This window comes from Diabrotica virgifera, chromosome 7 (genome assembly GCF_917563875.1).
Source record: "Diabrotica virgifera virgifera chromosome 7, PGI_DIABVI_V3a".
Classification (NCBI taxonomy): Eukaryota; Metazoa; Arthropoda; class Insecta; order Coleoptera; family Chrysomelidae; genus Diabrotica; species Diabrotica virgifera.
In genome coordinates this window covers 130554835-130581019 of record NC_065449.1, presented here as the reverse complement: position 1 = coordinate 130581019, position 26185 = coordinate 130554835, and the positions used below count along the sequence as shown (strand labels likewise).

At 34.3% G+C, this 26185-nt stretch overlaps 2 protein-coding genes across 2 annotated transcripts; one reads left to right on the top strand and one right to left on the bottom strand.

Annotated features, from left to right (window-relative positions):
- Positions 1-9678: 9678 nt before the first annotated feature.
- Positions 9679-14284, bottom strand: LOC126888142 (uncharacterized). Its single transcript, XM_050656145.1, has 2 exons — positions 13878-14284; positions 9679-13409 (listed from the first exon to the last, which is right to left on the bottom strand). Exon 2 carries the CDS (start codon positions 11533-11535, stop codon positions 10123-10125), a length of 1413 nt encoding a protein of 470 aa, XP_050512102.1. The 5' UTR covers positions 11536-13409; positions 13878-14284; the 3' UTR covers positions 9679-10122.
- Positions 14285-19924: 5640 nt separating this feature from the next.
- Positions 19925-22511, top strand: LOC126888608 (uncharacterized). Its single transcript, XM_050656964.1, has 3 exons — positions 19925-20003; positions 20160-20298; positions 20352-22511. Exons 1-3 carry the CDS (start codon positions 19925-19927, stop codon positions 21076-21078), a joined length of 945 nt encoding a protein of 314 aa, XP_050512921.1. The 3' UTR covers positions 21079-22511.
- The last annotated feature ends 3674 nt before the right edge of the window (positions 22512-26185 follow it).

Below are 26185 nucleotides of genomic sequence, written 5' to 3'. Positions count from 1 at the left end.
TGATCCAAAAAACCTAAAAAAACTTTGTTCCATGCAAAAAAAAATAATTTTAGGAAAAAAACAAAAAAAAAACGTTTAAAAAATTTTTGACCCACTTTTGGTCCTGGCAACATGCAAATTTGTTAAAAGGGGTCCTTTTTGAGTAAGATTGTGCAAAAAATCTGAATCGGAATATTTTTCCTAGCGGGATGAGCAGTGGCTTTCTGGACTAACAAAAATGTGATTTTTAGTGGGCAAAAGAAAGTATTCTATTTTGTCCAGTAAACATTTTTTCTTTTTTCCCTTAAAAAAAATAAAATTTCATAAATTCGGCTCACTTAAGTGCCTTTGATTTTTTTTCCATTTGAAGTTATTTTCTTTTTGAATATCAAATTAAACGAAAAAAATGTGTATATGGGTATGGAGACCCATATAAATATTAGGGGGAACCTTGGTAGCGATTTTTTACGTTCTTAAGAGTTTTTAATTTTCTAGATGAATATACGAGGCTGAACAAATGATGTAACGGTAAAGTTACTCTTTGACCGTGTATACTAAAATTTAAAGAGTCCCTTCATGTTGATGATATTTTATGCATTTTCATGTGACACTTTTTCAGAATTTTCTACTTGAGACAGAATAATATGAGTTGTGTGATAACAAAGCTTGAAATGTAATTTTTCTTCAAAATATAGTTCTGAAAATAGTTTTGTGGCATTTCTGTATTATACTTTATTCACTGAATTCAGTCAAAACTGCCTATTAACAAAATAAAACTGCATCAATTAAAACAGGTTTAAATGTTTATTTTTGAAATTTCATATTCGTTTATTGATTAATATTTACAAATGGATTTTTAATCAAAATTAATGAAGATGAACTTCCATTACTCATGAAATTCTTCTTTTTTCAATTAAAGTAGTCTGCAACAGTAAGTTTATTTCAGCTATCAATAATTAATGGTAGAAGTTTTGATTACAATTACAGTTAAAACTACTTTATATTTGAGTTTCGATTGTCACCTTGGTAATCGTTTTCAAAATACAAATTAAATAAATTATTTTGTTTTGTTAAAAATAGAAAAATTCTTCTAATTGTTTCAGTGTCTCGGCAAGAGCCCCATAATCATATCCAGCGAACTCAAAACTTTTTGGTAGAATTAGAGAGATAAAAAATGTACGGGTACGGGTCGAATTTAATTACGTGGAACTTTAAACTATTTTACCTACGCATATATTAGCGCTTTGGGTCTAAGTTTTATCAGAGCGTCGCTCCAATTGTTTTTATGAGGATCGAAGCTGGATTAACTGTCGATTCAAAAATATACAAAAAAAAGATTCTGAAATGAAGTAGATATTATGTATGTAAACCACTGATTCCCTAAGTGGTCCAGGACCCCCAGGGTCCACGAGGGACTAACAGGGGTCTACGTTAGCGTGAAATAAAAATAGGGGTTCACAATTTGGAAGTGGGAGTCCACGAAAATTTTATAGTGATTTGGTATTTATTAAAACAAATTTGCATTTTTTTATCGTAAAATATTAATGGCAAAAATAATGTTTTAAGAGGAAACAGTAGCGATCAACAGGTAGCGAAAACGCGTTCCAAGATTGCGGCTGTAATTTTGAATATTTTTTCGAGATATTTGGCACACATATTCGTAATATAATAAAGAATGGCGGTACAGAGCCCAATTTGAAAAATATATTAATATGTGGAAATTACTCTGTAATTAAATACAATATTAAAAATCGAGCCTGTACCGCCATTAAGAAGAACAAAAAAAATACACTTTCTTCAAATAAACTTTTTAATCCGATGCCTAGATTTTGTGTCATTTTGGAACTACTAAAATTTTTTATTTCATTAGTAGTTCCAAAATGACACAAAATCTAGGCATCGGATAAAAAAGTTTATTTGAAGAAAGTGTATTTTTTTGTTCTTCTTAATGGCGGTACAGGCTCGTTTTTTTAATATTGTATTTAATTACAGAGTGATTTCCACATATTAATATATTTTTCAAATTGGGCTCTGTACCGCCATTCGTTATTATATTACGAATACGTGTGCCAAATATCTCGAAAAAATATTCAAAATTACAGCCGCAATCTTGGAACGCGTTTTGGCTACCTGTTGATCGCTACTGTATCACCTTAATAGTAGGGACTCAAAAATGTCATTATAATGCATTATAACAAGTTATTTTGATTAAAACAAGTTAAATCAAATTTTAGTGTAAAATACATTAAAATACCGTATTTAGACCGAAAGAACGGTCATTCACCTATCCAGTGAAATAAAGTTTTTCAAAATCGTTTGTCAAATGACTGAGTATGTAATTAATTTTTAAAATGAGAGGTGCAACGTGGATATCACATAACTAAATAACATAACTAAGCAAATTGATATTATGTTATGTGATTTCCACATTGCATCTCTCATTTTAAAAATTAATTGCTCAGTCATTTGACAACCGATTTTAAAAAACTATATCGCTGGATAGGTAAATGACCGTTCTTTCAATTTACAAAAAAATATACTGAGTGTTTCAATAAATAAAGTCAGCAACGTGTAACAAAAACGAGGTTTTGTTGTGGCAGAATAGATATAGCTTTAAAGGATAATTACTTATTTATGGAAGTTTCCTCAAAATAGGCTAGCTGGAAATTGAAGAGACTAAACAGTAGGGCTCAGGGAAGGATCAGGCCGTATTTGCACGCCCTAGTAAGACGGTACCTAATGAAATACTGGAATGATAAAGAAAATAAATGAATATAAGGAGTAATGAAAAGAAAGGGAATTACTGACCAAGAAGATATTCAGAAGTAGTGTTGAGCGCCAGGGAAGAATTTTATAAATTCTTCTCCACGTGACCTATATTGCTGTACCTAACTGATACTATTAAAATGGTACTATTAAAATGGTAGGATAATAAAACATATAAGTATGTACAACCACATTTAATAAAAAAAACCTATATACCCTATATACAATTTTTACACTAGCTAATTATCCGACGTACTAGGCTAGTACACTGCTGTCGATAATGCAGGTTTTACAGTAGAAAAAAAAAATGTAATGAATTTAGTATGAATAGGTATTTACCTTAACAACTTATTATTAATGAGGGTTACAATATTGGTTGACAATACCGTATCTAATCGGAGGTGACAACATCCGACAACTGGAATAAATATTATTAAATAGGATATGACCTAGATACTGTGCACATTATCTTACATATGGTTTATAAATCCCAGGCTATTTTAAATAAATTAAATAAGGGTGAAATATAATAAAAATTGTTGAAAAATATTGAATATTATGTTAATTATGGTTAAGAAAAAACAATGAGGGTATATTATTATTAGAGTGATTTGAAAGTTATTGATACGAAGAGAAAAAAATAGTAAAATTGGAAGTTATTATTAAAACAAATTGACATGCAAATTTAGTTATATAAAAACCTGTCCCTACAAAAAGTAGGCGGATTGCTTCTTCCAACCTTCGGTGAAGATGATGAGGGGAGAGCCAAATAAGGTATCCTCTGGTTCCCAACCCTAGGGAGGTACTCCACACCAACAGGAAGGTACGGCAAGCAGGTAGCTGCCCAGTATCGGAAAACTCAACTTTTATTCCACAAAAACCAAACAAAACATCCACATTCCATCCAAAATATCCCCAAAATGATTATGTATTCCAAAAAAACAAATTAAAGTATGATTGACTTAATTTTCCATCTTCTTATTTTCTTCCGTGGCTAAAAGCATAAGAATCTCCTATTAGCTGGTGTTCCTTAAGTACACAAAAACAGGGCATATAAGAAAGGTATAAAAACCTTATAAAAATTTCTAGAAAAAATTACCGAAAAAAGAGGAGCTATTGACATTTATAAGTAAGTGTCATTAACCTTGAACAAAAATGGAAATGTAAAGAAATGGAAGGACATATGAACCAAGAAGATATGTATATATTGCAATAAGGGATTACTTTATAGACGTAGATACTAAAAGGAAATGAAAAGTGTCATTACTTCAGAAACTATTTTGAACTGTAAATTTAATTTGAAAGAATTTTTCTTGTAGAAACATGAATTTGATAGTGAGATTGACTCGTTAAGACCTGATGTTTTATATTCATAGAATAACAATTATAATATTACTATAAGTATTGTATTGAGAATGAGAACCATGTTTTTTTTTTACAAGAATACTTAATAGCCGACTTACCCACTGTTTTCCAAAAGGAAACTTGGAAATAAAACTCTTCCTCTCACCGCACAAATCCCAAAACAAAAATAGCTCCTTCCAAAATAAACCAATCTTATAATAAATGAATATTTTAACTAAATATTGTATTCTTTAAACAGTGACCACGGAAAAATTTACTTGTTCATCCAACCAGATTGAAAATTGAAGTGACAATCCTCTCCGATGGGCGATATGACATGCCCCTCCGTCGGAAGCCGTACAGCCACAAGCTAAGACCAGAATTCCCCAAGCGTAGTACCAACCTTCTATTATATTTGGTCACAAATCTAGGTAACCCGTTCTAAGCACGAACGCATAACTGGTTGCATACTTATTAGGTGGCTTATAGGAATAAATATAATAATATCGTAACGATGGCACTCATCGTTACATTCCCCCATTACTCGGAAAAAAAAATTGATCTTAGGAACAATTTTTTTCCATATATACTTATAAATACTCAATGCAAGTATTCATAGAGAAAAATCACACGCTGTGGGATCCAACACAGGCGTGAACAAACCAAATAGCAAAAATATAGTGCGAACCTATGATTACTTCACTACTCTAAACTAACCTATCGTAGGACATCGTCCAAACTCGTAGGACCAGTCCTCTGATATATATCCTAAAGACCAAATTGTGTTCCAGTTGATTTAGTAGATTTATATAAAACCCCAAATTATAGTCAACAAGAACACCATAACCACAATATTCGAATACAAAACTTAATATAACCTATACGACGACTAACTTACTCACACTTACAGCTGACTCGATCGATTATACCTAACCGCAAATTATGAGTCGTGTAAATGGGTTGCTTAAATGGCGAATACATCACATGCCATATCAACATACATACATACCTAAGAGTTATTATAACCCGTTTCTAAAGTACATAATTCAGATAAATCCTAATCTCAAAAAAAAATGTCGAATGGGACGAGTAATACAAAATTGTTCTATCGATGGACAACAGATTTAAATAGAGCATATCCAAAGTGAACAATTAGTAGATTTCGTAGCCATTTCGCAATAAGCCAACATAGATCATAGTATATGAAAATAAATATAAGAGTTATTGGTAAGAAAAGAAAGTATTGTAGCAAGCCTTTTATCCTAAATTGATCCGACAGTGGACAACAGATTTATATTGAAGCATATCCAAGGTGGAACAACCAGGCAGATTTAATTGAGCAACGCTACAACCTAGCACTAAATGTGCTAATAATGATTACATATTGGGTACCATGAACCTAATTCAACTGATCATCCGAATTGTATCAGATGCCATGGAAGATCTTCCTAAAGGTACCTAATCGAATAGTCGACATAACAGAAGTTAGCTCATTCTGGGATTCTCTAACTGTAGCTATAGCCAACAGATTGATAAGAATGGCCAGAAGAAGCTAACCAATATTTCGAAGTCATCACACATGAAATAAATCAAGAAGTCACATATTATAACTCTTATAAATAAATCCAATTAAGGAAATACTAGAGAACAAGTAAATCAATTTCTAAAGAAACTGCAGATTAAGAAAATGTTCCCTAGTTACTCCCAGACAACAGGATGTTGATCCTGACTCTAATTTAAATACAAACAAAAAATAATGAGTTTCCAGGAAAGCTGATGTTCGAACACAATAATTCCTTGGTGTAGGCAAAAGCTACATTTTCATAGGACTGATCTTTAAGAAGTTACCATTATTATCAGAACAAACAAAATAGTAAGCTTAAGAAGGATAGATAAACATACAAGTTAAGACTAAGTTTCTTCAGAATGAATGTAAACTGAAAATCGAATAAGAATGCCTAGTGCATGATTAAAATGATGATTAAACATTCTATCATAAAGATTCAGCATCTGAACTAATTGAGGTATGGCTTGGAACTAGGCAACTGTGAGCAATGAAATCTGCTTCCTATCAGGTGCACAGTCGATAAGCAACAAGTCTCGAACCCACGTATTTGCATAGCCAAGCTAGGCAAACCACTTTCCTAAGAAATGTTCACTACAATAAATAATGAAATGGTTTCATAGTCTTTATCATAAATTTAATCTCAATTAACTTTATCAAAATTTGGACACATGAAGTATAACTTTGGAATCACACTGTATACTAAAATTGCATTTACCCAAACAAATATCACAATGACTTCTTTAGACAAAAATAAGCTAATGTACCAAGGAATCATGCTAAGCACTGAAATAACTTTCCAGTAGAAACTACAAAATCAAATACAAAACGAGATAATCCTAATCCAAACCTATTATGTAGATACACTAATCTATAAGTGATGACATATATAAGCATAATCACATACAAGGTGTTAACAGTTCCATACCAGTTCAATATTAAGCCCAACTAAGCTAAATCTCAATAATAAACTAATGACATCTCAGATACATAGAATATGGAAAGCTAGAAAGACTACTATAATAGATAAAACATAGAGTCCCTATCTGGTGACTAAAATCAAAATCCAATCGTTAACCTATTCATTGAACAATCGAGTATTTCTAAAGTTTAGAAAGAGGAATTAACTTGATCAATATTGTTAAGTTAATCTTCTTCTGATGACGAAGTTTCTAAGTCGTTGACAGTATTATCTGGTAATAAGTCCTTTATATGAAATCGACCAAGTTTCCTGTTGGACGAACTATCTTTTAATTCATATATTAAAGGAGAGATTACTTTACTGACAACACATGGGACATATTTCTGACAAAATTTGGCAGAAATAGCATCACCTTTACTTGACTTAACAAAATTACGTTTTAATACCCGATCACCAACAAAGAATCGCAAATCTCTTTTCCTCAAATTGTATTGACTCTGTGACTTAAGGTAAGAAGATTTTAACTTCTTTCTGATGTCTGCAAATATTGGAGGCAAAGTCTGAATATCATCTAAACGATGAAGCTTCTCAGAGATCTGAGGGAGATTTGTGGAATTGTCCGAAATTAAACCAAAATAATCACCAGACAAAGCAATATTCCTACCAAAATTTAAATAAGCTGGAGAACATTGAGTAACTTCATGGACCGAAGTTCTTATGGCTTGAGCTATCGAGTGAATATACTGGTCCCAAGCTCTGTGATCTGGATATGTGTATGATCTAAGGGCTGTTACAATACTGCGGTTCACTCGCTCACTATGATTAGCTTGCGGATGGTATGCAGCATTATAAAAGATCTTCTGAACTTTGTATTTAGTTAGAAGGTCTTTAAAAGCCTTAGACACAAATTGAGGACCATTGTCACAAGACACAATTTGGGGAACACCAAACAACAAAAAGACTTGTTCCTCCAAATATTTCACAATGGCAGGGACAGTGGCATTCCGAAGAGGAAAAACTAGTGGAAATTTTGTAAAGTAGTCCACAACCACCAAACAATAGGTATAGCCATTGTAGCTACGAGGATATGGTCCAATCAGATCCATGGATATCATCTGCCATGGGAAGTCAATGTTCCTAAAAGTACCCATTAATCCAGCTTGTGGCATAGTACTTGGCTTGCAAGTAGCACAAACTTTGCATCTAGAAATATATTTCTTGATATAGGTGCGCATGCCAGGCCAATAATATAATTCTGCTATCCTACTAAATGTTTTATAAGAACCAAAATGACCAGATGTCACATTATCATGAAATGTACGAAGAATTTCATCCCGGTTTGCTGTTGGGACAACAATCTTCCAATCAGACATATTAGACAAAGCTTCTACTGAACTAACAACATGCTTATAAAGGATATTATTTTCTACTTTAAAGTCAGGATACTGATCAGGTTCTTGGGTAACCTTTTCCAACATTTTCTGATACCATGCATCCGGAACTAAAGTGGATAAGTCAAGAAGATTGACATCAAACGTTCGAGACAAAGCATCAGCTACTACAACACCATTTGCTTTACGATGGACGATATTATAATCAAAGGCTGACAACTTACAAATCCATCGAGACAAACGTTGGGATGGGTTACGCATAGAATGCATCCAGAGTAAAGAACTATGATCAGTAATAAGGGTACACTTACGACCTTCTAAATAGTAGCGGAAAGCCTCCAAGCCATGAATAATAGCAAGGAGTTCACGCTCTGTAGTGGAATAATTTTTCTGAGCCTTATTAAGCTTCTTACTAGTATATGCTATGGGGTGTTCAGAACCATCTTTCATCTGAAAGAGTACGCCACCTGAAGCGGTGTTTGAACAATCCGTCATGAGGTAAAAGTGTTCACTGAAATCAGGTGAAGTCATGACCGGAGCACTGGTAAGAGCTTCCTTAATGCGATGAAAAGCATCATCGGCTTCAGGAGTCCAGGTGATAGTCTGGCCCTTTTTCCTATTCTTAAGGAGGTCAGTAAGGGGTGATAATAAAGTAGAATAAGAAGGCACAAATCGACGATAGTAACCACACATGCCCAAGATCCTACGTAATTGTGTAGTAGTTTTAGGAATGGGGAAGTCCTTAATAGCGGTTACTTTATCAGGGTCTGTTCTCAAACCTTGATGATCAACAACATATCCTAGAAATTTCAAATTAGGACGACAAAAATTACATTTCTCTAAATTAACAGTGAGATTAGCCTCTTTAAGGCGTGAAAATAACTTCTCTAATATCTCAATATGTGAAGAAAAATCAGGAGTAACAACTATAATGTCATCTAAGTAATAAAATACAAATGGTTCAAGTTGTGGACCAATAACCAAGTCCATTAGACGACACATTGTTTGTGGAGCTGAAACTAGACCGAAAGGCATTGTGACAAATTGAAATAACCCTTTACCACTGACAGCGAAAGCAGTATACTTCTTACTCTCTTCGCTTAACGGAATTTGTAAGAAGGCTTTGGATAAATCGATCGAAGAGATATATTTGGCATTCTGAAGTTTGCTAAGAATTATATCTATCCGAGGGATGGGATAAGCATCTCGATTAGTAGTGATACTATTAAGTTTGCGACCATCGAAGCATACTCGGAATGATCCATCCTTCTTCTTCGTCATCCATAACGGCGAACAATACGAAGAATTTGACTGTTCGATAATGTTTAGAGAGAGCATCGAATCAATTTCTTTACCTAAATCTGCTTGCCATGCCTGAGGTATGGGATATTGATATTGTCTAAACGGAGTTGAAGTGTTCACTTCGATAGTATGAGATATTAAATGTGTACGGCCTAATTGGTATTTGGAAGAGATAGAAGAAAATTTAGAGATAATATTCTCTAACTGGTTTTGTTCTAAGCTAGACAAACTAGAGAACTCACGAATGGCACTTACAGTTGCGACATTAAAGGAAGATATAAATAACGAAAAATCTGAACAGTTTAATGTACTATTAAATGCATTTAAGAAATCCATGCCAAGAATTATAGAATTTTTAATTGAAGGGATAACATAAAATGTAATCATTTTCCGAATATTGGCAACTACGATTTCTGTGTCAAATTTACCTGTAATTGACTGGATAGCACCATCTGCAGTAGAGACTTGTAAAGAAGAAATAGGCATAACATTAATATCCGTGTTTTCTAACAATTTCAGCGAATTCGAACCTATTAAAGAAATGTTAGAACCACTATCTAATAGAGCTAAACAAGATTGTCCTAAAATTTCAATTTCAAGATAAGGTCGGTTATCATTATGTTTCCTAACTAATAACGAATTTATATCAAAATCCAAAATATCTGATTTATTTTCAAAATTATCTGGTATTAACATAGACATATTATTATTATTTACAAACGTACAACCAGGTATAGAATTTGGAACTGTTTCCTCGCCTTGATTATGCTTATTACTAAAATTCCAGCTTAATACTGGAGGGGATAATCTACGATCAAGCGAACCGTACGAGTCAACTGAAGTGTTACTAACAATTACTTTTTCCCTGATTTCGGTTGGCGTGCTGGTCTCCGGTTGGAAGTGTTTCTTCCTTCCTGAGAGGGTGTGTTTGAGCTGCTGGCGGGTATTGGACCTGAAGCTTCGTCTACAGCTGCGGTCATATTCCCTGATGGGGTTGCTGTTTGAGGAACGCTCAGGGTACGAGCCTCTGCATGCTCGTTTCCCGAACACTTAAAACAGTTACGTTTAAGCGTATTTTCTCTACCACAACCGTGACAGAAAATCCGTGTTTGGGGTCTGGTACAATCCCGAAATGTGTGACCAACAACCTGACAATTCCAGCAAGACAAAGAATAAGTAGTCACAGACACATTCGGTGTATGGGGTCTAGATTGCCAAGAACGATTTCTTGAGGGTTGAGAATTAAAACCAACAGGACCAGAATTGAATTGCGAAGTGGTAGGGGAATTAAGAGACCAAGATAGAGTTTCCTCTAAGCGTTTACATTTTTCTGTGAGGTCTTCTATAGTGGCTATATCAACCAGTGCCAATTGGGCATGGTAAAAGGGTAACAAACATTTTAAAATTATCTTTATTTTTGCATGATCTGTTAAAGGAGTATCTAAACGACTACACATACCCAACATGGTGTTAATAAACATAGTCACTGATTCTCCCGGTTTCTGCTTGCGGTTCTTGATCTCGTCTAAGAGATCAGTTTGGAAAGAGTACGGCAGAAAGTCAGATTTTAGTTTCTGAGCCAAATCAGTCCAAGTGGTAAAGCTACCACGGTTGTTCATAAACCACGTAAAAGCATGGCTTGTAAATAATTCGGCAGAAGCCGAAAAAAGATCTTCCTCACTCACACCTCTCGAAACACGAAGACATTCTACCCTATCTAAAAATGAAATTACTTGGTCATAATGACCTTCACCAGAAAACGAAACTCCCCACTTATGTACCTGCACAGGCTTGGGATGTAACAAGGAATTAGAGGCTTGAACTGAAGAAACAGGAGTGGACGTGGCTAGAGGATTTACTCGAGAATCGAGTTCACCTTCTAGACTGAGAATCCTGATGGACATAGAGCGTTTGTAAAGTTGTTGCTCCTCATCTGAGCAACATAATAAGTGGACACGACCAGAGATATGAGCAAGACGTGAAATGTATCTAGAATACATGCTATCATGGACAGTCCCTCTAAAATTATTTATCTTTTGCGTAAGATCCTCTAGTGTCTCATTTATTCCTTGTTGTTGTTCCAGGAAAGGAATAGCTGCAGCTGAAATCTGACGGAAACTCCTATTTCCTTGCTCTTGTTTAAGAGCACCACGCAATAGACTGCGTTTTTTATCACATTTAGCGGATTCTTCAACCTCTATTTCTCTTATCCTCAACTCATAATCTACCTCCTTAACTAATAAATGCTCTGGCTGAAAGGTACACATGGTGGTAGGAAAAATTTAGTAACAATAAGCCCAACCCAACAACGACAAACCGAACCCAACCCAATAAACTAACGACCCAATTAACCGACAATCTACTAAACAAGCTGCTCAACTGACGAGCTGCTAAACTAACGACCGAATAAACCGACAAACCAAATATAACCGAGATATATATTTGGGGTAGATATTTAAAATAATTTAAGTAACTGTTTAAACGAAAATGTATATAAAAAAAATGAAAACTTTATAAATTATATATAGGTATGGTAAGCAAAAATTTAACTAACTGTAGTATATTGTGGCTGCACCTAAATCAGAAGTAGTAATGTACCTAGATATCAAAAAAAAATAAATCATTCAAAATTTTTTCAAAATAAATATCCAGGTATCACCAAACCGACCAGACCGAAATGTCAACCAATATACCTGTTCAAATATTATCCTACTCACGATTTACAATTATTATTTTAAATAAATTAAAATAGTACCAATACAGCAATACAAGTGCACTGGTGTATTTTCCAAATAACGTACAAAAGGAATCAAAAAAAATATCTCTATATAATTACAAAATATACAACAATGAACCAGAAAGATACTTACTAGAAAAATTTACAATAAGCAACAAAATAAAGAAAGGTACTGTCTTACTGAAAATCGGGCTCCACGTTGGCGAGCGTCAATTGTAACAAAAACGAGGTTTTGTTGTGGCAGAATAGATATAGCTTTAAAGGATAATTACTTATTTATGGAAGTTTCCTCAAAATAGGCTAGCTGGAAATTGAAGAGACTAAACAGTAGGGCTCAGGGAAGGATCAGGCCGTATTTGCACGCCCTAGTAAGACGGTACCTAATGAAATACTGGAATGATAAAGAAAATAAATGAATATAAGGAGTAATGAAAAGAAAGGGAATTACTGACCAAGAAGATATTCAGAAGTAGTGTTGAGCGCCAGGGAAGAATTTTATAAATTCTTCTCCACGTGACCTATATTGCTGTACCTAACTGATACTATTAAAATGGTACTATTAAAATGGTAGGATAATAAAACATATAAGTATGTACAACCACATTTAATAAAAAAAACCTATATACCCTATATACAATTTTTACACTAGCTAATTATCCGACGTACTAGGCTAGTACACTGCTGTCGATAATGCAGGTTTTACAGTAGAAAAAAAAAATGTAATGAATTTAGTATGAATAGGTATTTACCTTAACAACTTATTATTAATGAGGGTTACAATATTGGTTGACAATACCGTATCTAATCGGAGGTGACAACATCCGACAACTGGAATAAATATTATTAAATAGGATATGACCTAGATACTGTGCACATTATCTTACATATGGTTTATAAATCCCAGGCTATTTTAAATAAATTAAATAAGGGTGAAATATAATAAAAATTGTTGAAAAATATTGAATATTATGTTAATTATGGTTAAGAAAAAACAATGAGGGTATATTATTATTAGAGTGATTTGAAAGTTATTGATACGAAGAGAAAAAAATAGTAAAATTGGAAGTTATTATTAAAACAAATTGACATGCAAATTTAGTTATATAAAAACCTGTCCCTACAAAAAGTAGGCGGATTGCTTCTTCCAACCTTCGGTGAAGATGATGAGGGGAGAGCCAAATAAGGTATCCTCTGGTTCCCAACCCTAGGGAGGTACTCCACACCAACAGGAAGGTACGGCAAGCAGGTAGCTGCCCAGTATCGGAAAACTCAACTTTTATTCCACAAAAACCAAACAAAACATCCACATTCCATCCAAAATATCCCCAAAATGATTATGTATTCCAAAAAAACAAATTAAAGTATGATTGACTTAATTTTCCATCTTCTTATTTTCTTCCGTGGCTAAAAGCATAAGAATCTCCTATTAGCTGGTGTTCCTTAAGTACACAAAAACAGGGCATATAAGAAAGGTATAAAAACCTTATAAAAATTTCTAGAAAAAATTACCGAAAAAAGAGGAGCTATTGACATTTATAAGTAAGTGTCATTAACCTTGAACAAAAATGGAAATGTAAAGAAATGGAAGGACATATGAACCAAGAAGATATGTATATATTGCAATAAGGGATTACTTTATAGACGTAGATACTAAAAGGAAATGAAAAGTGTCATTACTTCAGAAACTATTTTGAACTGTAAATTTAATTTGAAAGAATTTTTCTTGTAGAAACATGAATTTGATAGTGAGATTGACTCGTTAAGACCTGATGTTTTATATTCATAGAATAACAATTATAATATTACTATAAGTATTGTATTGAGAATGAGAACCATGTTTTTTTTTACAAGAATACTTAATAGCCGACTTACCCACTGTTTTCCAAAAGGAAACTTGGAAATAAAACTCTTCCTCTCACCGCACAAATCCCAAAACAAAAATAGCTCCTTCCAAAATAAACCAATCTTATAATAAATGAATATTTTAACTAAATATTGTATTCTTTAAACAGTGACCACGGAAAAATTTACTTGTTCATCCAACCAGATTGAAAATTGAAGTGACAATCCTCTCCGATGGGCGATATGACATGCCCCTCCGTCGGAAGCCGTACAGCCACAAGCTAAGACCAGAATTCCCCAAGCGTAGTACCAACCTTCTATTATATTTGGTCACAAATCTAGGTAACCCGTTCTAAGCACGAACGCATAACTGGTTGCATACTTATTAGGTGGCTTATAGGAATAAATATAATAATATCGTAACGATGGCACTCATCGTTACAAACGTTTTTTTTTTCAAACATCCGCCATTTTTTATTTAAAAGCGATATAAAAAATTCAATCCATCGAAACAAAACTTTTACTAAAATAAAACTTTCAGCGAAAACCGCATATTTCTATCTTGAGTAGTTTAGAAGTTATAGGCAGTTAAAATGGGGGAAAATATAAGTGGACACCCGGTATAATAGCTCATAATGAAAAACTCTTAAGAGTTAGACGCTTACTTATTTATATATTTTATAATTATAATTCCTGAGAATTTTGTTGTTTCTTTTGTTATTATTACATTTGTAGTATTTGTTTATTGTAAGTTATCTTTTTTATTTTAATATTTTTTTAAATAAAATAACTTTTTCAGTTTTAATTATAATGACTAATAACAAAATCAGAGTATTTTTTTAATTAAGTTAAATAAATTTTAAAAGTATTTTTGGACGTTTAATTTTTAACAGATTTTTCTGTAGTCGGAATACCACAACAATAAGTAACTAACTACTGATTTGTATAATTTATTATAATAATTTTATTAAAAATGCAATATTTCCATAAGTTTCCGAGGTAAGACCCCATTTTAACAGTCCCCGTTTCAGCGGTTCTCGATTCCACCGACCCTGTTCAGCAGTCCCCGGTTCAGCGGTACCCATTTTAACAGTCCCCGTTTCGGCGGTTATCGATTCCACCGACCCGTTTCAGCGGCGTTTGGTTCTGCAGCATGCCGTTTGAGAGGCATCGTTCAGGAAAATGAGTAAAAACAGGACCCTCTTGGGGACAGTAGTTTTAACAATAAAAAATGAACATATAAAATTATTTTTTCTTTTTTTATATGCATTTTTTCATCAGCTTTTCATTGAGCCTACATACAAGCACGGAACATAAAAAATATCTACGTTATTCTAATTGTTTATAAGCTAAGAAGTCAGGTCTTTTTCAAACAGTTTTTTTAATAACAATTTCAATAAAATGTTACAAAAATTTTAATACGTCTTAAAATTAAAGTCTCAAATAATCGACTGCGATCTGCTAAATATCTCACAGAGTCACTGTAGGGCAAGAACAATTGTATAAACAATTGCTCTCTGGGATAAACAAATTGAATAACTTATAAACTATTTGGTCGATCTGGTTGAAATTTAGCACACTTAAATAACTCATTAATTGACATAATTTAAAGTCATTAAATTTTACGTCATTGTGCAAAAAATAAAGTTATTAATATTTATAATTTACTGCAAAAATGAGGGTTTTTTGCAATTATCTCGGTCAAATGTTTATATATTACAATATGCTTACCACCAAATTAAAGAACTTTTTAAGATCTACATTTATTTGAAACATTTTTCTCTAAAATGTACAAGAAACGTTTTATAGTCAAAAAACTGCTTTTTTCATTATTTGCAATTGTTTAAAAAAAAAAGCAAAAACAGCTGTACGTCTTCACGGAATTATCATCAGTTATCCCTCATCTAACGTTTAAAACTTTGAAAACCCTGTAGAACATTTTTACCTGAAATCGATGATTTTTTTCCCTATTAACTGGGGTATATACCAGATACTTAGATATTACCTGTATATTTTCAAACAAGAATAGGTTAAAATAATATCCTACAATAAAACTAATTACTTATCATTGTCATATTATTATTTTCTTATTGAGACCGCTCTATTGGGGACCGCTGAATCGGGGTACCGCTGAAACGGGGACCGCTGTATTGAGACCGCTCAATCGGGGACCGCGCTTATGGGGACCGCTGAATAGGGGTGAAACCGTTTCCGAAAGTGTCCCAATATTTCCGGAAAGTTTCCGGCGTTCGAATCATCCCGACAATTTTACATCACTAGCCGTGGCGTGCAAGTGACTTGCAAGCCGCATGCACCGAGAGCACGCCAGTTTCTGTTACACCACCACGTGCACGCGGCTTGCAAAAAAGTCGGCAGCTTGGCAGTCTCTGCTAGGCAATCAGTGAGTACACGTTGACCGCGCGATGGATTTCAACGTAGATACAGAGCTGTTTATTTCTGGCGTGTATTGACGCCGATAAATCGCTTAAATGTGTATTGACGGGAAACTTGGCTTGAAAACAAGCAGATTGCTTGCAGCGTGCACGCAGCTTGAAAACACGAAAGTGTGCATCGAGCGTAACTTTGCGGAAAATCGAGTGCCTATTTTTGTGCTTTATTTGCTCGACCACGTTTTTATTTTATAACTTAGACAAGGCGATAACTGTGGAAAAGTGGTCCAAATTTTTTTTAAATCAAATTACAAAAATCAATATTTTCGATCCGAACTTTTTTTTTAGATTTTTTGGACCATTCTGGACAAAAAAGGTCTCTTGTAATTTTTCTTTAAAGTTGATCGTTTTAGTTAAAGTAACTAAATCAAAGTTTAAAGTCCCACCTATATGATATTGAAGAAATGTGTGTCATTAATTTATTACTAAGCTGTTATTTTTAATTATTAACAATGAGCGGTAAGATCGTATTGACGCGGCTGTAAATGTGAGTGCGAGTAAGATGCACCATTGACTGCCGGAATGGCATCTCTCTCGCACTCACCATTGATGGCCGCCTAATACGTGCATGGCGCTCATTATTTTTACTTAAAAATAACAGCTTAGTAATAAAATAATGACAAAAATTTCTTCAAGATCTTGTAGAGGGGGCTTTAAACTTTGATTTAGTCACTTTCTAACTTTCATAATAATAACTTTTAACCGAGTTATTGAGCCTTGAAAATCTCAATTTTTCGTTTTTTTTTTCAATTTTAAATTGCTTATAACTCGAAAATGATCAACTTCAGAGAAAAATTGTAAGAGACCTTTTTTGTTCAAAATGGTCCAAAACATAAAAAAAAATTGTCCGGGCCGAAAATATTGTTTAACGCCAACCGTCACTAAAGTCATTCATTATTGTACTAATTTGCCCTCATTTGCGGCAGTAAAGTACACTTTATTGTACTGAAAGAAGAATTTTACTTTACCTGCCGCGATTAATCAAATTAACCGAGATTGAATGTAAGTGGTCGATGGCAGTAATCGAATGACGAGTATTTGAGTGGACTTACAATTTATTTACTTTAATTATTAAAAATATTTTACGCAATTTGCGATATTATCAATTAAATTTATGTCAAAAAGTGAAATTCTGTAGTATTTTGCAATTATATTCATATAAAATAAATTAAAACTTTACCGATTTAGTAATTCAATATTGATAACTATCGATTAAAAATCGAAAGCGGCCATCTTGCAAGTTATCTGTCATCACTGTCATGAAATTATTATGACGTCTAAAATTTAAAAAGTTCTTAAATTGTAAATTGCAAGTAAGTGTTAAAACCAATATCAAATTATGTTTGCAAATATTATTTTATAACAATAAAACATACATATCTTAAGCGATTGTCAAATATACCAGCAAACGAGAAGTAAACTCAACCTTCCCAGGGACATATCTGAGCTTCTTAGAGACAATAGACAATACAAATATCAACAATATCATACAGTTTTTAAATTTAAAAAATACATGCTGGCGATAAAATTTTGTATGTACCACGTCAGTAGAGACTCCTTATCGAACTCCTTGTCTGAACCTCGCTCGTTCTTCTGGTAATATCAGACTCGTTCGATAAAGAGTCATTTTACTGACTTGGTACATAAATAACTATTTTTTGCAATTTGATTAAAAAAAATTGTTAAAAAAAATTTGGACCCCTTTTCAGGTGGTTGACTTCCTGAACCTTATTCTGGGATGTCTCACGAATGTGATTATGCAAAAAAATCTCATGGAAATATTTTTTCCAACGAACCCGCCGTTTTCGGCTTGTCTAACTTGTAAATTATTAATGTTAGAGTACTACTTTTCAATTTTTTTAAACTATTTTTATTACAGTATGTGACTAATGTGAGCCATCATTTTAATAATAAATTGTTATCTTATAAATTGTAATATGCATAAAAGATAAAGACAAACGCATAAATTTTAAACTAGTCTTTCTTTAAGCCCACTTATATTTTTAATATGAATAATTGATTTATTAGTTTTGAGATTACCTATAGTATAGAAATATGAAAGTGACGTGATTCACCGGTGGCCATGAACAAGGTTGCAAGAAAAACTAAGCATGTATTGTATTCATACCACTAATACCGCCGGTGGTACATACACGTCATAGTGAACGTGTTAATAATTTTTATTAGTTCTCCTTTAGGATTTGAATAGACAAGACGAAAACGGCGGCTTCGTTGAAAAAGGTTCGTGAGACACCCCAGAATAAAGTTCAAGAAGTCGCTCACGCGAAAAGTGGTCACAATTTGTTAAAATTTTTTTTAAACAAATTGCAAAAAATCAATATTTTCGGCCCTGACATTTTTTTAGGTTTTTTGGACCATTCTGAACAAAAAAGGTCTCTTGTAATTTTTCTCTAAAGTTGATCGTTTTTGAGTTATAAGCAATTTAAAATTGAAAACGCGATTTTCAAGGCCCAAAAGCACCAGTAAAAAATATTATTTTTGAGGTTACCAAGTGCCTAAATTGAAGTTCAAACCTTCTTGTATCCGTTCCCGATGAGTATTTTGGGTTTATTTTATTTTAAACTATTGTTTTTTAATTGTTAATGCAGCGCTTTTGACAGGACTTTGTATATTATGTAACTCAGGCGTTCTTGGCGTTTTTTTTATACTTGTTATAATATATAAGTACGTACGTTTTTGGTAACCATGTTTTTTCGTTTTTATAAATCAATATGATTTTTTGATGTTTATTATAATTTTTGAAGGTATAAATAACAATTAAAAAATTAATAAAGCGTTCGAAATTTTACAAATGTGTAGCAAAATTATTTTTTTTTTTTTTAGTTTTTATCATTAAGATCTAACAATTTTTAAGATTAAAATTAAATTTAGTAATTTTTATGATTAACTTCGGAAATATCCCCATGTACATCTGATGCTTTTAAATTTCATGCATTGAGATCTTCATTGCAAACTTATATATGGAGAAATGACATATTTAAAAAAAATAGCAGGTTTTGAATTTTCAAGATTTTGGTTACGTGGGAGATGAAACAGGAGTATTATCACCCAAATTGATGTCATAAAACCCAGTACCTAATGAACTGATTCAACGATGCAAATGTACAAAAACTTGTAAAACTAAAGCATGTAATTGTAACAGAAATGATAATAGTTGTTTACCTTTATGTGGTTGCAATGTAGATGAATGCAAAAATATGAATTTCAAATAAATTTTGCTACACATTTGTAAACTTTCGAACGCTATATTAATTTTTTAATTGTTATTTATACCGTCAAAAATTATAATAAACATCAAAAAATCATTGATTTATAAAAACTAAAAAAACATGGTTACCAAAAACGTGCCTATGTATATTTATAAAAAAGCGCCGAGAACGCCCGAGATACATTATTGGCGATGTCAAACGAAAGAGGCGGCACGGTGCGGTAAAAATTTGAACTAGTACACGTAGGATAACAAAACATTTTGTATTTAGTTAAATAGTTGTATAAACAGTTTAAATATTATTAAATAAAGCACAAAGTAACAAAATGTTAAAAAGTAAATGTAAACAGAATTGTTCTGTACCGCAATGCAGTAATTATCGATCGGAAGGAATAAGTATGCACTTTTTTCCTCCTGACAAAAATCTTCAAGATCGTTGGGCTCAGGAATTAAAAATTGGGAAATCGGTATCAAGTGGTATGATGGTGTGTTCACAACATTTTTTATCTACAGATTTTTTTTTCGAGTAAGTTTGCTGAACAGAATTGCAACATTTATTTATATATAATGTGCCTACCTAACCTAACTAAATATATACACTAATATAAATCTTAATTAAAATTTCTATTACAGCTGCAGCAGGGAAAAAGAAACTTTTAAAGAAAGGTGTTGTTCCCTCTCAATGCCTTCCTACAGGAAAACATGAAAGAAAAATCAATGAGGAACTGGCAAATGCTAGACTAATGCGTAATAAAACACGGGAATTATTAAGGTATTTGTTTTGAGTACACATATTTGCCCATAAATAAAATAATCTTTTTTTAGGACACAACTTAAGAGAGAAGTTGTGCTTGAGGCCAATCCAGATGATGTAATTCAAATTACTGAGTTATCTGCTGCAGGTACATCGAATGCTGCAGGTAAATCGAAGGATGAAAGTAATATGGAAGAACTAGATATTAATATGGAAGTAGAGCTTAAATGTGACAAAGAAACACAAGCTGATATCTTCCAGTTATTTCCAAAGTTTACTATTTTGGATCATTTGTTTACAAGTGAAAAAAAAATTCTTACTTGCATGGGCGTTACAGTAGATATATTCGAAGCCATAATAAAGAGTATAGAAATAATTTTACCACATTTTCCTGGTATAAATAGTTCAAAATTAAGAACAAAAGTTTCATTAACTTTAACGAAATTAAAATTAAACAACACTTTTTTAAGTTTGGGCCTTTTTTTTGGGGTGTCACGTGTGACAGCCTCAAATTATTTTTATGAAACGATTCAATTGATGTCATTTGCACTGAAACCTGCAATTTATTTTCCAACCATTGAGAAAAATAAAGAAAATATGCCAAAATGCTTTAACTCTTACAAATCCGTAAGATTTGTTCTAGATGCAACAGAGGTCGCAGTACAAAAATTAAACTGTCTAAAATGTAGGGTCAGAACATATTCACATTATAAAAAGACACATACGGTAAAATTCGTTGTTTGCACCTGCGGGTTTAATTTGTTATGTAAGTGCTGCATATGGGGGACGAGTTTCTGAAAAAGCCATATTTAATAATGAAAATATTATAAAATTAGCAGAACCATTTATAGATTCTATTATGGTGGATAAGGGTGTGTTAATTGAAGAAGAATGCCTTACAAACGCAATTAAATTAGTAAGACCTTCATTTCTTCGGAAACAAAAACAGTTCTGCCAAAAAGAAGCCATGGAAACAGCTTCAATTGCCAGAGCAAGAGTGCATGTTGAAAGGGCTATTTAACGCATAAAATTATTTAGAATTCTACAAAATAAAATTGACTGGACAAAGATTTCCTATTTAGATGAATGTATAGTATGTAGTTATCTGTGCAATTGTAAATATGTCAAAACCAATCTTAGAACATCTAAATTTTAAATCCACATTGCACTCTGTAATCATCATTCTCTTTGTCTTATCTCTATGTAGGGTCGGCTTCCCTAATTGCATCTCTCCACACAATTCTATCTTGGGTCATATCAATATTAATCCCCTTTATCAACATGTCCTGCCTAATCGTCTGCCCCCAGGTCTTCTTTGGTCTTCCTCTCCCACTCCTTCCAGGAATCTGCACTTCAACAATTCTTGAGCGTATTGGGTGATTAACATCTCGACGTTGAACATGACCAAACCATCTTAACCTATGCTCTCTCATTTTGGCATTAGTTGGTGCCACACCTAGACTTGGTGTGGACATTGGAAACTTTCGTTTATGTCTGTTTTTATATTGGTATATAGTAATCTGGATTCTACTAAGGCAAAATACATAGTTTTTAAAATGGCCTTGTAAAATATTAAGTATTTGTAGAGTAAACTTCGAAGATTTTTTGTCACATTCACAATATGTAGGTTCCATTGTAAATGACTATCAATTGTAATTCCCAAATAGAGCTTTTCATTTACAGTCATTTGTTTCGAGCTTCTGTAATGTGTCACATAATATTAATATATGTGTGTCATATGTTATTGGTATATACCAATGATAGTATGACAAGACATATGACGTACATATATTAATATTATGTGACACCTGATAGAAGCTCTAAACAAGTGACAATCGATGAAAAGCCCTATACTTTACAGAATGACCAGACTGAATATATTAATCAATACGATAACCAATATCATTGGATAATAGTAGTGCTTCTTAGTTAGGCAGACTTATTTTATAAGATCCAAAAAGCAAAAAGAATGTTTTTCTGAAGTTAACAGTTAATTGTTTGTGTGCAAACCAATCAAAGCAGTTTTTTAAATCTTTTTCAGCCAATAATTTTACAGTACAGCTGTGTCATCTGCATAACTAATAATTTTACCTTTTAATTTCATAGACAGTAAATTATTAACATAAATTATAAACAACAATGGGCCAAGAATTTTTCCTTACGGAACACCGTACTTAACCAAATTTCCCTCACTAATATAGAATCGTGCCTTGCGGAACACTTCACCACCTTTTCCTCACTAATACTTTCATTTATTTTTACCCTTTGTACCCTGTTGTCTAGGTAACTTTCAAAAAATCTTAAAATGTTGTCTCTGAAACCTACTTCAGCTAAAGTTTCCAAGAGTTGCTTTATAGTTTACTGCAGCAAAAGCTTTAGCCAAGTCTAAAAATACACATAATGTGGGCTTTCCTCTATCGACTGAATCATAAATGCAATCCAATAGTGAAGCAATTGCATCATCTGACTCCTTCCTTCAACAAAGCCAAATTGATTATTAGAGATCATTTTATGTAAGTCTAAAAATTTTAACATTCGAGTTTAATAGCTTTTTCCATAATTTTTGCAAGGCTAGAGATGAGATTAGTTAAATTGGGCGGTAATTTTGACTTAAATCCTTATTTCCTGATTTATATACAGGTTTGATAATTGCGCCTTTAAATTCTGTTGGACATTTTCCAGTTTCAATAATGTTATTTAATAAATATGTTAAAGGAGCTACAATTTCTCCTGCCACTTCTTTTAATATTTCTGCCTTTCATAAATCAGGTCCAGATGGTTTATTCAACTTAAGGGATTGAATAATCGTTATAACTTCACCTTCAGTTATTGGATCAAAGAAAGCACTTTGAGCAACGGAGATTCTAGCGGGATAATTGGATGGCAGTTTTTTTATATGTTAGCCAGTTTTTCACCAATAGTTTTTTTTTCCTTATTGGCTTTGGATTACTTGATCCATTCAGCCACGATAGATAATAAATTACTGTTTGCTACAATATTCCAAATATAATACTGTTGCAATTCTAGATGGGTTCAGGGATTAAGAGAATTGTTACTCTGTTTTAACAAGTTTATTAAAATTCCTAATAAACTAAAGTACAAAAATAAGTCCTCCAAAATTCAAACGTGACAAAAACAATTATTATGACAAAACTTCTAAATTGACAAATATATCTGTCAGATTCCTTATTAGTCTGACTTACTCCATCTACTTACACCTATGCTAGGTGATTTATAACACCGCCCCCTTCTTTCAGGCTGTTCGCCCCGAACAGTACCTAAATGGACCAGGTCGGTGGATTCTGCCCTTCATAAGGACACAGTCTCTCTAGGTGGACGACCTTCGGCTTACTTCGTGGCGTCAGTTGCACCCTATACACAAGGTCGTTTATCTTCTTAATGACCAGGTACGGTCCCTCCCAGGGCCGCTGCAACTTGGGACTTAGACCTTTCCTTCTCGTTGGTTGGTAGAGCCAAACTGCATCACCTTCCTTGAAACTGACAGGTGTGGATTTCTTATCGAACCTAACCTTCATCCGGTCACTGGTGAGTTGTAGCTTGTTTCTGGCGAAATCGTGGACCTTAACCAGTCGATCCTTTAGACCGCTGACATACTCGGGAAGTGTCTCTTGACCCGCCTCTCCGTCTGGTACATTACTATGTAGGAGATCGATGGGAAGCCTCATCTCTCGACCAGTTAACAGCATTGCTGGAGTGTAACCAGTTGCATCATGTTGGGAACTTCGGTATGCTAGCAGAAACAGAGGCACCAGTTTGTCCCAGTCTCTCTGGTTTTCGTCTACAAACAGGGACAGGTAGTTGTTGATGGTCCGGTTATGTCTTTCTACCATGCCGTCGGATTGAGGATGGAGCGGTGTTGTTCTGGTCTTCTTAATTCCTAACAAAGCCATCATGGTCTTCCAAACTGCCGATTCGAAGTTGCGCCCCTGGTCAGAATGAAGCAGAAGTGGAACACCATGTCGGGAAACGACATTCTCCAGCAGGGCTTCACCAACTGTGACTGCTTCTTGGTTGGGTAGTGCAACTACTTCAGGCCATTTGGAAAAATAATCCATAGCAACCATCAAATATTTGTTTCCTGATGCTGTCTCTGGAAATGGTCCCAAAATGTCTACAGCAACTCGTTCCCATGGAGTTCCAGTAATATATTGTTGGAGTTTTCCCCTAAGTCTTGTTTTGGGTCCTTTCTTGGATGCACACAGGTCACATCGTTTGCACCATTCTTCCACATCTTGCCGACAATGAACCCAATAATATCTCTCACGGACTCTGGCCAGAGTCCTATTGATTCCAAAATGCCCGCCGGAGCGACTATCGTGAAGTTCTGCAAGCACGTCCTTAACACATGACCTTGGGAGAACAACTTGGGGCACTGTTCTTGTTCCATCTGGACTCTCCCATTTACGAGTGATGATGTCATCTCGTAGACACAGGGAGTCCCACTGAAGCCAATAGCCCTTAACTGCTTGCCCATATTTTGCAATCTCCTGCCACTGTGGTCTAGCTCCGTGGTCCAGCCACTCCCGAACTATTTTTAGATCTGTATCTTCCTTTTGTTCAGCCTGAAGGTTTTCTAGAGCTTCTTCGTCATTTCTATCCTCTATGGTTCTCAACTGTAGAATCTGGCCATCTCGTTCTTCTTGGCGGTCGCAGAATCGACAGTTCCTCCCGTTGCATGGTCTTCTCGAGAGACCGTCGGCATTCCCATGACTTCTTCCCGCTCTGTGACGAATTTCAAAATCATAAGTCTGTAGTTTCTCCAGCCACCGAGCTATCTGACCTTCAGGTGTCTTGAAATTGAGAAGCCATTGCAAGGCAGAATGATCGGTTCTTATCAAGAATTTTCTGCCATAGAGGAACGAATGGTAGTGTTCTACTGCTTTGACGACTGCCAATAACTCCTTTCTGGTGACACAGTAGTTTCTTTCTGCTTTTCCCAAAGTTTTGCTGAAGTATCCTATGACGCGTTCCTCGCCCTCTTGTACTTGGGAAAGCACCGCCCCGATACCATTTTGAGAAGCATCTGTATCAAGCACGAAAAGACCCTGTTCTTTCGGATATGCCAGGATTGGAGCCGTAGTCAATTTATGCTTGAGTGTGGTGAAGGCAAGCTGGCACTCTGGTGTCCAGTCAAACGACAGTTTTCTCTCAGTCAGATTATGGAGAGGTTTGGCAATCTTACCAAAATCTTTCACGAAGCGACGATAGTAACTGCAAAGACCAAGGAAGCTTCGGATATCGTGTTTGTTTCTTGGTGTGGGCCATTCCTGTACTGCTTTTATTTTCGCCTGATCTGCTGCAATTCCTGAGGATGAAATTACATGTCCAAGGAAACTAACTTTTTCTTGGAAGAGCTCGCACTTTTTGGCATTTACTTGTAGGTGAGCGTTCCTTAGTCTGGTGAAAACTTCTTTCAAATTGGCAAGATGTTCGTCGAAATCTTTTCCGATGACCATAATGTCGTCGAGGTATACCAGACAGATTTTCCATGTAAGTCCTCTAAGTACTAGCTCCATTAAACGTTCAAACGTGGCAGGTGCATTACACAATCCGAATGGCATCACTTTGAATTGGTAGAGCCCATTTCCAGCAGAAAATGCGGTCTTCTCTCTGTCTTCAGGGTGTACTGCAACTTGCCAATAACCGCTTTTGAGGTCCACAGTGGAAAACCATTTCGACTCAGCCAAGGCACTAAGTGTATCATCAATACGGGGTAGTGGATAGCTGTCCTTCTTGGTAACGCTATTCAGCCTCCTGTAGTCGACACAGAACCGCGTTGAGCCATCTTTCTTGGTTACCAACACCACTGGAGAAGACCAGGGGCTACTCGACTCTTCGATGACATTCTCCTTTCGCATATCTTCAAGGATGGCAAAAGCTTCTT

Excerpts from the sequence above, each read along its gene's own strand:
- LOC126888142 (XM_050656145.1), bottom strand. The coding sequence starts at position 11,535 with ATGTGTACCTTTCAGCCAGAGCATTTATTAGTTAAGGAGGTAGATTAT.
- LOC126888608 (XM_050656964.1), top strand. The coding sequence starts at position 19,925 with ATGCACTTTTTTCCTCCTGACAAAAATCTTCAAGATCGTTGGGCTCAG. Across the intron at positions 20,004-20,159 it reads TGGGAAATCGGTATCAAGTG|CTGCAGCAGGGAAAAAGAAA; the intron begins GTATGATGGTGT and ends TTTCTATTACAG. Across the intron at positions 20,299-20,351 it reads AAAACACGGGAATTATTAAG|GACACAACTTAAGAGAGAAG; the intron begins GTATTTGTTTTG and ends ATCTTTTTTTAG.